The sequence below is a fragment of the Mauremys reevesii genome, linkage group 5, assembly GCF_016161935.1.
Source record: "Mauremys reevesii isolate NIE-2019 linkage group 5, ASM1616193v1, whole genome shotgun sequence".
NCBI classification, from domain to species: domain Eukaryota; kingdom Metazoa; phylum Chordata; order Testudines; family Geoemydidae; genus Mauremys; species Mauremys reevesii.
The window spans coordinates 60,638,050-60,651,664 of record NC_052627.1 but is presented as its reverse complement, the minus strand read 5'-3'; the positions used below and the strand labels follow the sequence as shown (position 1 = coordinate 60,651,664).

The window sequence follows — 13,615 nt, the reverse complement described above, 5'->3', positions numbered from 1 at the left end:
TATCAAACTGTAAAGAATTATCTTGATATAAGTGATCATGCAGTGTTTTGTCTTTGAGAATTATGTGCTTAATATGTTTCACATTGAAGCAAGACAAAAAATAATGACTACTATAATTAAAATATGATTTTGTGACAGAAAGCAGAATTTTATAATTAAAGAACCATCTCAATCTTAAATACTATTGTGTACTGTGGGCTTCCCCAAAGACTTATAACATAACCTCAATTTGTATATAGCAATTTCACTATATTAACCTGTGTTAATATACTAGGTGTGGAAAAATAAGGGTTTCATCTGGTAATAGGATTGCCTTTTTCTCCAAAATACCAACATTTCATAAATCAAGAACATTTCATTCTATATAATTATCAAAGCAATAAGAAAAGAACCTTATAAAACGTTGAAGGAGATGATCCTTTTGCTCCATGAATTTTCACTGTCCCACCTTCAATACCTACAATGGTTAAAAAACATCTATTTTAATTACTTCAATATAATTTCTGAGAAAGTACTATCAATTCACCTTATGTGACAATACAAAACAAAAATGTTACTGATACTCCTGTCATCAAGATCCATGCAAAAGAGAAAGTCTTCTATTGAACAGCCACATCTGCATTAGCAACTCAAGCATCAAATCTATGGAGTATAATTCCAAGGACTATCTTCAATTTGCCTTTTAACATAACTGTTGAAATATTTACACACAGAATATTTGAATATGTAACACATGACACGGCCTTAGGACTCAACTGTTGTCTTCTGCTCAAATGCAAATGATGACACACATCTACAATGCTCAGCAAATTCAAGGATTGAAGCTTTTTTAAAAAAAAAAAATTCATAAGCTTTTGACACTCAGCAGCATATTAAGGTGAAATTCTTGGATCTTTGGGATTGTGACCCGGTCCCTTCCCCTGACTGAGGAGGCCTTCAGAGAAAGGGTGTTGGAAAGAGAGCAGCAGGTGGCAATGTACCACACCACTGACTGCAGTTGGCTAGAGTGGGTTGGGCTGCCTCACTTGGGAAGATTAAGGAATTAACGTTAGGAGAAAGACCAGAGTCTGTCTGGAGAAACATGGTAAGAAAATGTGTCCTGGCTGGAGCTGGATGGCAAAAGTTGTATAGATGTAGGCCCTATGTAGCCTTAATCTTTTTGTTGGTAACAGTAACAAGATAATCTAGAGAACATTTCAGGGCAAAAAAAAAAATGTACTTGACAATGCACATCATAACACAAGCGAGGAATCAGTCAAAGCTCTGCCTGTCTAGTCTTAGGGCTTGTTCCTGTACCCACTGAAGTCAACACCATTGTTCCCATTGACTTCAGTAATGCAGGATCAGAGTCTTACTCAAATATAGTCTGTATAAACCCACCTACATCTAAATAAAATGCAGTTTATCTCTAACAAATCTATGCCTGTGAGTATTTAGCAAAATATGAAAGCCATCATACAAATACTCTGAACTTTGTAAAGACCAAAAATAAAATGAGAACTTCTTCAGACATTTTCTGAAGAATGAAAATTTACAATAATCTTAAATGTCACTGTCAAAACTACAACAGCAAGTTTCATTTAGTGTTAATTTAAATTGCCCCTCTGCTATTTTAGAATATCTCTACAATCAGATGGAAGATTTGCAGGATTTTTACATGAGGTGACAAAGAAATGCATGACATCCATCAACAAAAAGAAAATAGAAAGAAAATCTTAGTTCAAGCGTGTATTGTAACTAATCCTGCAGTACAACAAAATCAGCAATGTGAACATCAAAAATAGATAGCCTGCCCTGTTCTTTCTGGTGTACGTGTCAAAGCACTTAAAACTAAAAGTATTTAAGAAATCTGCCTATCTTCCATCTGTTATATTTCTAAGAGGAGGACTAACTGAAAGTTCATGTGAAAGTTCATTTTAAGTTCAAACGTGTCATATCGGGTCATTTACAAGCTAAAAGTTCATTGGAAGGTTAAGGTTCTATTTTTTAAAAAGACTAGTGGCTAAAAGCAACAAGCTGGCCTTATCAGACTATTTGTCATTTGATTATGTTGCATGAGCAGAAGGTTCACTGTACAATTTTAAGATAGAAATGTTTTGCTTAAAAATAAGGCTAATATGAAGTTTAGGATTTTATCCTAATGAGTTTTTAGTTTGTTTTAATTGTTTTGGGTTTTATAAGGGAACTAGATTCCCATATTGGATAAGATCCATAAAAAGCAAATTCCTTTTCACACTGGTTTGTCTATAAAACATGGGGACTAAGAACTAAGAGATGTCAAGTTACTCTAAATGAGCAGTTTAGCAAGGTGGCTTGTCCAAACTTCTGATCTTGAAGTCTAGTACTCAAATTTGGGCCTGATATTAAAGTATTTTGGAGGGTAGAGCAGTGGGATTTCTGTAACAGCTGTTCTCTAGCTGAGAAATTTTACCCTTTTAAAGGTGACACAGTCAAGTGGCTAAAAAACAAATGTTTATCATGTGTTGTCTTAAGCAGAATGGTGGCTACCCATTGCCACTAGAGAGAGAGAGACACTGTGTGTGTGTGGTGGCGGCGGGGGGGCGGGGGGACTGCATCAGTAACTAGTAGCAAAAGGAGGGTGAGCTGGATTAAAATGAAGTGAAGTCTAATGGAGAGGGGGAGCACTTCCTGAAAGTCATAGCAAAAATATTTGTAAGTGCTACAGAAATACATGATTTATTAAACTAGGTAATTATTATATATGTATTTTAATAAAGAAAAAAAATAGATTACTCAAAAATCTGCTGAATTGGTCACAGCTAATCTAAATTTCCAAAAAATGGCACAAAGCAAAGCAACGTGGATATCCTTATGAGACAGCCTATTTTAATATCAGGCTTCAAAAGAACAGACTTAACAAGTAAAGTTACATGGAAAAAATGGAAACTACAGTAACCACTTTAGTCTGCCAACATAACTTACTGAATAGATTTCCTCAATATAAGGGTCCTCTGCCTACAACAGCCACTAACCTGGAATTTCAGTAATGGAAACTTGAGAAAAGTCACATGTGACATCTGGTAAGAGATAACACTGAGGATTGCCAATTTCATACACCAACTGTTCAGCCACCGTGCCAAAAGAGATTAGGCCTCCTGTGTCAGGTGGTTTGGATAGAGTAAAGCATCCATCAGAAGAACATTCTACTATGGGAAACCCCATGTTATGCCTAAAGAATGAAAAACATAAAAAATGTTAAGAGTTCAGAATAACAGAAAAATATTAATTACTTCATAAATAACTAACACATACCAACATTTTTATAGAAGCAACTAAATTAAATATTAGCCAATAAGATACAACACAGAGCCTTTGTAGACACAAACTCAAGAAAATACTGAATAAACTGTCAAGACAATCAACTAACTGTATTACCTGCGATAAGACAGGTAAGACCACACACTTACATAAATTATGTTGCCCAGTAATAAAATGTAGAAATACCCATAGAAAGAACCCCCAAAGACCCAAACAATGACTAAAAGAGGAGTGAAGGAGTCGCCATAGACTACGACACTAAACTAGACTACGCCATAGACTACGGCAGTGGTTGAAGAGGTGGGAAGAGAATCAGAGGAGTAAAGACTCATGAAAACCCAAGGAAGAGGTAGAACACAGAAAGAAGGTTGTGACCAACAGTTCTGAAAGTAGACAGGCAGATACAGGAAATCAGAATGGAAAACCGGCCCTACAATTTGGCCATGAGGTCACTGGCAATTTATTAGAGCAGGTAAAGTGGAATGGAGGGAGGAGAAAACAGAGCACTTAGGAGTGTACTAGAGGAGCAGTCAAAACAACAGAAGCAGACTGGGTTCAAGGATCTTGGAGGCAAAGGGACGTAGGGAGATTGGATTAATTACATCTTTTGAAGATATCTTTGTAATAAATAATAAATGGAAAATCAGCATCAGAAAACTGAAAGTATTTAAAGACACACATAAATCATAATTTAGTGCAGTAAAATAGTAAAACCCAGATGGGTAAGAGAAAACAGTGAGGCAAAATAAGGAGAAGAGCAGTATGACACAGAGAGAAACAGAAGGTTTTCATAAAAAACAACGTAATTGCACAGGGAAAATATTGGGAAAATGATAAACAAGCAGTAATAAATACAGTTCCAACACTGCTAAAATGTGGTTGACTTTTCATGGGCATCTGGACAAACTCTTGAATACAGTAGAATCTCAGAGTTATGAACACCTGGGGAATGGATGTTGTTTGTAACTCTGAAATATTTGAAACTCTGAACAAAACATTATGGTTATTCACAGTACTGTACTGTATTTGCCCCTTTTTTGGGAGGGAGGGGGTCTCTGTTGCTGCCTGACTGAATACTTCCAGTTCCAAATGAGGTGTGTGGTTGACCGGTCAGTTTGTAACTCTGGTGTTTTTAACTCTGAGGTTCTACTACAGTTGCTTTCCCAGTTTTAAAGGCTTTTCTTTCTGTTTCAAAGAACTTCTCTGAGTAGAAGCAATGATCAAAAAAGACACTTAAAACAAAACCAAAATGTTATAGCTTCTAAAGAGGCCCCCTGGCTCAACTCCTCTCATAAGAAAGTGGAGATCTGTCCAAGAAAAATTTTCCAGAGAGAGGAAAACAACAAATGGTGGCATAAGAGGAGCTAAGGAGCTATATAGTCCCCCAAAGCTTTTCTCTCGGGGCATGCTTTTGATAGAGGCTGAGCATCACAATTCTCATTGAAATCAGTGATCATCAAGCTCTAAATGCATACTTAAAATTGTTTTGCCTTTGGAACAGTCCTCCTAACTAATTATGTTCTTGTTCTAATATAGGCAGTGTGCGCCACGCAACAAAATTGGTTACAGAAAAGTTAGATGCACGAAGTCTGGAGAACAGATATACATGAAGTTTTAAGGGAAGTAAGCAAAGAAACCAGTGAACTCTTAATTGACATTTGTAAAAGTTCACAGGAGTTTGGAGAGATTCCTTAGCATGGGGAATCTGCAAACATAATTCCATTATTTAAATAAAGGATTAAGAGACAAGTTCTGTGACTATAGATCAGCAAGGATTGTTAATAGTGCTGGAGGAAACTTAGAAAAGCCCACCATGAATTCAAACAGGAAAGGTAATACTTCATTAATCTGGTCTTTGAAACTATTTTAGCCATAAAAGATAAGGGAAATTCACTGAACATGGTGCACTGAGATATTGAGAAGTTATTTGATATAGTCTTAGATCAGAAAATAATGGAAACGGAAATTAAATAACCTTTAACACTTACTTAGCACTTTATATTGTACTGTAAAAAACACAAACATTAACCTCACAACATTGCTATGAGGCTGTGCACTACCACATGTAATTATCTCAAACTGCAAGTAGGGGAAACAGACACAAAGGAAGGCAAAGTGACTTGTCTAAGGCCACACAGCAAGTGAGTAGCAAAATCAGAACTAGAACGCAGGAGCTCTTGGCTCCTGTTCCATGCTTACTTCACTGGACCATGCTGCCTCTATGTGCTGAACAGAACAAATAGCTTAAAGCAGTAATGCAAACATCTTGCCTGTGGATTGGATCCAGCCTTCTTGAGGCACCCAGGCAAATCCAAATTCTGCAGAATGGAAGTTTTCATTTCCTCTGAGATCTCCTACCAACCTAGCCAGGCACAGCCACAAGATTAGCAGGAGCAGGGCAAGGAGGAACTGGAACATCCCAGCTTCAACCACCCTACCACCACAGCACCAATTAACTATGGGCCCTACTATACACATGGAAATAGTGATCTTCCCATACTTCAGCCTAATCTGGCCAATTTCAGATGAACATTAAAGGCAACTCTTCAACCCCAGGACTGTATTGCTGATGAAATTCAACTTTCCGCTCTAAACCACTGAGACACTGAAGCTTGTCAAAAAGAAAAGTTTGCAAAAAATTAACATTGAACAAATTGCATTTTTCCCCTACAAACTTCATTCTCAAAAACAGCTGAACCATTTTTGCTCAAACTTGCAAAAAACAAAAACAATAAAAAACCCACCCTGAGGCAGAGACAAAGCACTGAAAATTTCAGCTCACAAGGTTAAATATCTGACAAAGTCACACAACTAAAAACAGCATTACAATGAAAAATGTCAGGCAATCTAATAGCAGTTATTACCATTCAAGCCCTTCAAAACATAAGAGAAAGGGAAAACGTTTTGTGAGGGCTGTAAATGGCCCTTCCACTTGTTCACTCAAAGTCATGTTTTTGAAGGCTTTTAGCCTGGACCCTGTTTAACATGAGAAGGTCGTCAGACAAGGTTTGACATGTATCCCTTTTGCTTCAATGGAGCGATGATATAACTTTTGTGAATATCTATGTAGAAGTTACACATCCAAAAGTGGAGCACTGTGTATCGAAAATGCTTGTTGGGGCAGAAGCTAAAGTATCCCTTGGTGACTCTCCCTGATTATATCTTCAGTAATCTCCGGGAGGTTTGTTTTTCATATTCTGAAGTTTTGGAAAGATAAGGACATGATACATTTCAGTATTTCCACAAAGAATATTGATCTCCTTGTGAAGAGAGCCAAGATCCAAAATGGACTACCTGCCATTGTCTCCCTTTGTACCACAAAGTCTTGTCTCCTTCAAAAAAAGTGTCTCTCACAGAACATGGACTGTTGTACCCTTCATCATCTAAGACGGTTGCATTGATAGTGTCAGTTGATTTTAATTTACGTTGCACCAATTTTCTGAGATGATTCACTCCCAGATGTGGGTCCACCTGTAAACACCTCACTTTTCACATGTGGTCACTAATTGTGTGTTCTTCTTTTTATAGGTCCTGACTTGAGACCGTGGGGTCTGATTTGCAGAACCGCTAAGCACTTGTAGCTGCAACTGAATGTGCTTTGAACATACTAAGTGTTATATAACGAAAGTACTCTGAAAAATCAAATTGGACACCCAAAATTAGTGGAAACTTTTGAATTTAATCTCTCTATGCCTCAATTCACCAAAGATATAATGGAGATAATGCCCACTCATTTCACAGGGGAGCTGTGAAAATTAATTCATTAATGTTTGTGAAGCACTCAGATACTATAATGATGAGCACCAGAGGAAATCTTATAAAGGAAATTAATAATTCTGTCTTCAGAGCCATGTTTGAATAGTGTCATTAAATAAGGCATTCACACATTGAAAAGAAAACAAAATATTGAATAGCTGCTCATTAAGTGAGCATCATCCAATCTGTACACTGAATGAGATGGGCCCTGTGGGAAAACAATATGTGATCATGTAATAAAAGACTGTATCACAAATGCACAGGCACAAAGGGGTTGAATTAAGGTTACACAGATAACCTTAATTCTGGCATTTCCTAACTTTTGAGTGCTTGACTTTGCAACCCTTAATAATGTCCTTTTAATGTTTTAAGAGTGGTTTTAATGTAATTTCCTCAGTTTTTAAAAAAGGAAACAGAAATTCCATTATGTAGCATCATGTTAAGAGCCACATAGTTCATCCACAGTACCAAACTCAGCCACTTGAACTAAAGCAATAACTGATCAAAGCAGTAAGTTGTAGGGCTTCTGTTTTTCAGTGTTTATTAATTTCATTTTCAGGGTTTATTTTTATCAATTTTTGAGCTTCATGTAGATATACAAAAATCTGAGGCTGGGTTTTTCAGAGTTCTCTCTTTGTATATGCTGTAATGAGTAATGTACATTATTCATTACTGTAGTGTATGTAAACATGAGTAATCTCTTTGTAATGCTCCCTATAGAATTTTAATGTATTACTGTTTCACACAGCACTACATTAAAGCGGACTAGGGAACCTTTAGTGTGCACCAGCAGGGTCTACATGGACCAATAAATATGTAACAGGTCAGTGGGCTTTAGAAATCACATGCCCATAGTTGGCATTACGACTCTGTGTGGACAAGCCCTTCCATACAAGTAACCATTTCCAATGTTTTTCCAATATTAACTGAATAAATGCTAATTTCTTTTTTTTTTTTAAATTCAAGGCTATTTTGTTGGTTAAAACCAAAAATAAAAAGCCCTAGAAGTTGCTCTCCTCTAGTCAGCGCTAGGGAGGAATGAGACACTTTGTCAGTGGATTTCACAGATGATACTTGCTGGCAGCAGAGGAATGCTGAGATTCAGGAATCTTGGGTTCCATTTCAGGTTCTAGATGGGAGTTTGCTCTGGTGGGAACAGACTTCTTCATATTCCCCACAAGTGTGATCCCCTCTACCCTTTCCCCTCTAACCTGTCCCTGTCTCAATCCTGTCTCTACCTCATCACTGGCTACTTGTCCCAGTCCCATTTTCCCCACCTAGTCAACCACAGTCTCAACTCCTCAGGCTTCTGATCCCAGTCCCAGTGTCCATGCCCAGTAAATCCTAACCTCAACCCTTCCAGACTCCTTATCCCAGTCTCTCCCACACCCACTCTTCTGGCCTGGTCAGTCCCTCCAGTCCCAGTTCCCTCCACAATTTGCTGATCTGTCTCTCTCTCCCCCACCCATATTCTCCATGCCCATCTCCTCCCAGTCTCCCTCCCCAGGCTTCTCATCTAACCTCACTGCCCTCACCTTCTTATCCCCGTCTCTTTGCCCAGTCCCAGTTCTTCCCCTGCATCCAAACTTGTCAAATCTGTCTCAATTCCTTCCATCTCACAGATTCCCAGTTCCAGGCTCCTTGCCCTTCCAATCCCCATCTCTGCCCCCTGATTCCAAAATCCAAGTCTCTGCCACCTAGGTACCTGGTCCCAGTCTACTATTACGCACTAATTCCATGCTACCAACAGTCAGCACTAGTGTCATAGAAATACCATGATTTTAGATAGCTGTATATAGGTACATAAATATTCACAGATACATATACCCATACATAATGTGTGTGTATACATACGCACACCGAGGTAAGTTAACTATACCTATATACATGTACACGTGTGTACATGTACATGTCATGGAGTTTTATATATTTGAAACATGTTTTCCTTTTTTATTAAAACCACGCACCTCTGTTACTTAGCATTAAAAACTCCCAGAAACAAAGATCTACTAGCATTTTTACAGGAAACAGCATTTTCTTTGGCTCACTTTAGATAACAAAGCTCTTTTGGAATCCAGTTACATAGGATTTTTAAGCAGTTTCATGGTACTGCAGGATACAAGGGGATATGCCAGTAAGTACGATTAGTTTTATAATGTTGTAAGCTGAACAGAACATTTTGTTACCACAAACACTAACTCTCACTTGATTTTCAAGCTAAACTATACAATCATTAGGATTATTATGTGTAGAACACTATCCATTAATGAACAAAGGTCTGAAAAGAGAGTATCTGACCCTGCGAGGTGCTAACTCCTGAGGTACTGAATGCTCTCTCCTGAATGGGAGTTGGAGGCATTATGTAATTCACAGAAGGGGTTTAGCACCTTGCAGGATCAAACCTGGACTAAGAAACATATTTTGCAACAGAAAAAGCATAGCAGCCTGGGTGATCCAACTGAAGGACTGGCATAGCAGCTATGAAGTATACAATTGCCATTATCAAAGAACACAGTGAGAAGACAACAGACAGTAGAGAACCAAGAATAATACCAGATCATTCTAAAAAGTAGAAAATAAAAATATATTTTACAGAAAACAATACCAAGGACAACAAACATGCAGATAAATGCCCCACAGCTGCATTTATCAAAATCAATGACAAGTCTCCATTTGGAGCATGACAGGCCCTATGTAGTCAGGAAAGATAATAGAAATACGGAGGTTGTGTATCTTAAAGAGGAAATATGACAAAATACACAGGAAAAAGCACAGAGTAAAAAAATGGGCCTAATGGCTACACACAAAGACTTTTATATCAGTATTATAGTTCCCTACCAGTCTGGAATAGTATGCCAGTCTGTGAATATTCCACCTGTACACTGAGCACCACATTCAATGAGATGGCCTGCAAGACTGGAAAACAAAGAACACTCCAATGAGTAACTATATTGAAAAACAAGTTGCCACTTATTCACAGATATAACAGTACAGTATAACCATGGTTAAATAAGACTGAAGGGAACAGGCTGGACACCGCCTTCATAGCTATTTGATGCAGTTTTATATATCAAGGCCAAGATTTTAAAAAATGACTAGTGATTTTGAGTGCCCAGCTTGGGGCTCTGAGGCTCCCTGCTGCACAGCTGGGAGCCTGGCAGACCTGGGAACCCCCAGCTAAAACCAGAGCTCCCAGGATATCTAGGGACCCTGCTCCATGACAGGGAATCCACTGGGGACTTTCCAGGAGTTGGGCAGCTGGCTGGCCTATTTTGTTTGGAATAGTCAAACCAAAATGTTTCAGTTTTTCTAAAACAAAAACTCTTCAGAATGTCTGTTCTGCGGGAAATTCTAACATTTCAAGTTTTCATAACAAATTAGGTTAAAAACTTTTTCAAAGTGTCAGAATTTTCTGCAGAACAGACATTCTGAGTTTTGAACAGCCCTGTTGATGAGTCCACTGGGATTGGCTGGGTATCACTTTTTCATACATTTCAAAGCCAAAAAAGGGACCAGTCTGATCTTCTAGTCCAGGGGTCTCAAACTCAATCTACCTTACGGCCAGTGCCAGTCCTCAAATCCTCCCAGCAGGCCAATAATGTCACTCATGCCACCCAGAACTCACCCCCCAAAACTCCACCCCCCACCTGCCTAAGGCTCTGGGAGGGAGTTGGGTGAGGGAGACGCAGGGGGAGCACCCGGGGGCAGCAGGCGGGGCCAAGGGAGAGACCCGGCCCCAAAATTGCTGGAGCCCGATGGGCCACATTAGGGAGGTTCTCAGGCTGCAGATGACCCGCGGGTCGGGACTTTGAGACCCCTGGTCTAGTCTGACCTCTTGTCTACCACAGGCCATAGAACTTTACCCAGTAATACCTGCATCCAGCCCCGTTACCTTTTTGTCTATAAGATAAGGTTTCACTCCTTTTCTTAAAATGGACACAAACCATCTGTACAGTTTCTAAAGCATATTTTTAATTTTTCTTATTCTTTTATTAAAATTTAGGTTCCATAGTTTCACAGAATGTTTCCTTTTTTAAAGAGCTCATTTAATAAACTGTAGCATCCAAACAAGCGTATTCAACAAAATGGTCACCCATGTATTCTGTGTGTTGAAGCTCTTTAATAGCTCACTTAATTTTATTTTAAAAGTCAATACAATTTTATAACATTTTTAATAGTTATATCATTTACCTTCCAGCTGCTAGTAAGTCAAACTCATCCCTGTTCCAGCCAAACTAAAAAAAAAAAATACATATACATTATGTACACGCTCACACAGGCTTCAAGAGATAATAAAATTAAGTGGATGCTCTGAGTAATAAAGCATTGGCAGCAGCCCAATCTTCCTTGAAAATCTGAAGGGATTTTTGTTAGTTTTAAATTATAAAGTGCATTAATAAATTAAAATTAACACAATACAAGTAATGAAATATTCAGCATTACTCATTTTTTTGTTTTAACAGAGAAAACAAACCATATATGAAAAACCACATACAGGCCACTCTGTGGTTAGTAATGGCAACTTTTCGTGAGAGAAACTAAATAATTTTTATCTCACATATTTAAGTAAGTTATGGATAGAACTACTACTAATGACCTGAACTAAAAAAGGAAAAGTTTAGCGAGACATTCTAAGCAGTCAAAGTAGTATAAGGTTTTAAAATGAACTATGTATTAATCTTATATTCATACACACACCTAGTAATATTTTAATATGCATCAAAAAGAAAAAAAAGAGATGTCAACATTCCAAGTGTGTGATCATAAAGGTATTATGTATATACAAGTGCTCAAAAAACACCACATATCCTGCCTTGTGTTATTTCTGTAGCTAAATTAATCTGAGAAACATCACATTAAAATTCAACTTAAAAAAAAATTGTTTAACCCTAGCATACAGACCAGCACAAGAAGAAAATACTGCTCACCAGCATTTTATAAACAAAACAAAAAAGCACTTGTGCCACCTTGTGGCAAAGGACATTTTCCATCTCACAATCTTATGCACTACAATTTGAACGTAAAAAAGATTAAGGGTGAAATCCTGGCCCCATTGAAATCAACACCAAAACTCACATTGACTTTAATGGGGCCATGATTTCACCCAGTGTCTCTATTTTTTTGTACTTCAGATAAAACATTATGTGAACAATAAATCCCACATGGAACAAGAGAGCTTGCCATGACCAGATGCCTCTTGAATGCCCCCTATGGCCAGAGATCATTCTCTGGCACCCTGCCTGTGTTTCCCCCTCTTCCGGTCCCCTCAATAATTCACTCAGTCCAAAGTTCAGCAAGTCACTCCCCTTCTGGGAGTACAATTTATTTAGTCCTCTCAACACACACTGGTCCTCCAGACCCCAACCTCAATTCATTGTCTCTCCCCTCTTAGGCCTGGTCTACACTGGGGGGGGGAGGGGCGAATTGATCTAAGATACGCAACTTCAGCTACGAGAACAGCATAGCTGAAGTCGACGTATCTTAGATCGACTTAGAATCACTTACTTCGCATCCTTGCGGCATGGGATCGACGGCTGCTGTTCCTCCGTCGACTTCGTTTCCGCCATGGTGGAGTTCCAGAGTCGACGGCAGAGCAATCGGGGATCAATTTATCCGTGTCTACACTAGACGTGATAAAATTGATCCCCGATAGATTGATCACTACCCGCCAATCTGGCGGGTAGTGTAGACGTATCCTTACGTCTCCAGCCCTTCTTTCCAGAGCTGGGTCCCAATTCTCTCTTCCCCCACCCAGTAGGAATTTGGCCCTCCAAGGCCCAACCCTGATTCAATCTCCCCCACTGCACCACTTAGGTAGGGAGTTGAGTTCCAAACCTTCCTTCATAAAGCTGGGTCCTAATTCACATTCACTACCAGGCTTTACCTGGCTGGAGTTCAGCTTCCTGGCTCAGGCTACTACATTCTGCTGGTATTAGGTCTTTCCTATAGGAGAAGCCTCTCTCACTTCCTACAGTCACTTTACAATTACCTGAGCTTCTAATTTCATTGCAACCACCTGCTGCCCTTTATAGGGAATTACCTGATCCAACTCAGGTGTGCCTCTTTAGTAATCAGCATTGACTAGCCCCATGCTTTCCGGCCTTAATGGGGGGGCCTAAGGGGACCATTTTAACATATGTATTAAATGAAACTGAAAAGATGTCATGTGCCTTATGGCAAATTAATATGAATGTCAAATGACAAAGAAAAGGCCAAAAGCTACATGACCTCATTATTTTTATTAAAATTTAGATATTAAATTAAAAAGAAAAAAGTACTTGACAATGATTACTAACTGTTCATTCATATGTATTCACAGTACTATGAAAAGAGGATTAAGCCCCCGTTATGAAAAACTGACTTATACTTACAGAATGAATGAGTGGTCCTAATACAATGCCACTGTCAACACATCTACCAGTCACAACAATATCAGCTCCAAGGTCAAGAGCCCTGCTTATTGGTCTTGCTCTAACATAACAAAAAAAACACAACATTTTTGAGTATTTAATTCACACTTTTAAAATAACTATTTTTAAAATTTCTTTTAAAAATTTAATTTATGCCAGAGGTATCACAT

General features: G+C 38.5%; 1 protein-coding gene across 6 annotated transcripts in view; it reads right to left on the bottom strand.

Annotated features, from left to right (window-relative positions):
- The window catches only part of LOC120406932, a 106,365-nt gene that overhangs the window by 78,804 nt on the left and 13,946 nt on the right, over window positions 1–13,615 (bottom strand). For all 6 annotated transcript variants that reach the window (XM_039542157.1, XM_039542159.1, XM_039542160.1 and 3 more), the window contains 5 exons: window positions 13,407–13,506; window positions 11,227–11,270; window positions 9,874–9,951; window positions 2,994–3,190; window positions 393–457 (listed from right to left, as the gene is read on the bottom strand). In XM_039542157.1, the coding sequence (XP_039398091.1) occupies window positions 393–457; window positions 2,994–3,190; window positions 9,874–9,951; window positions 11,227–11,270; window positions 13,407–13,506 (484 nt within the window). The remainder of the gene's footprint in view (window positions 1–392; window positions 458–2,993; window positions 3,191–9,873; window positions 9,952–11,226; window positions 11,271–13,406; window positions 13,507–13,615) is intronic.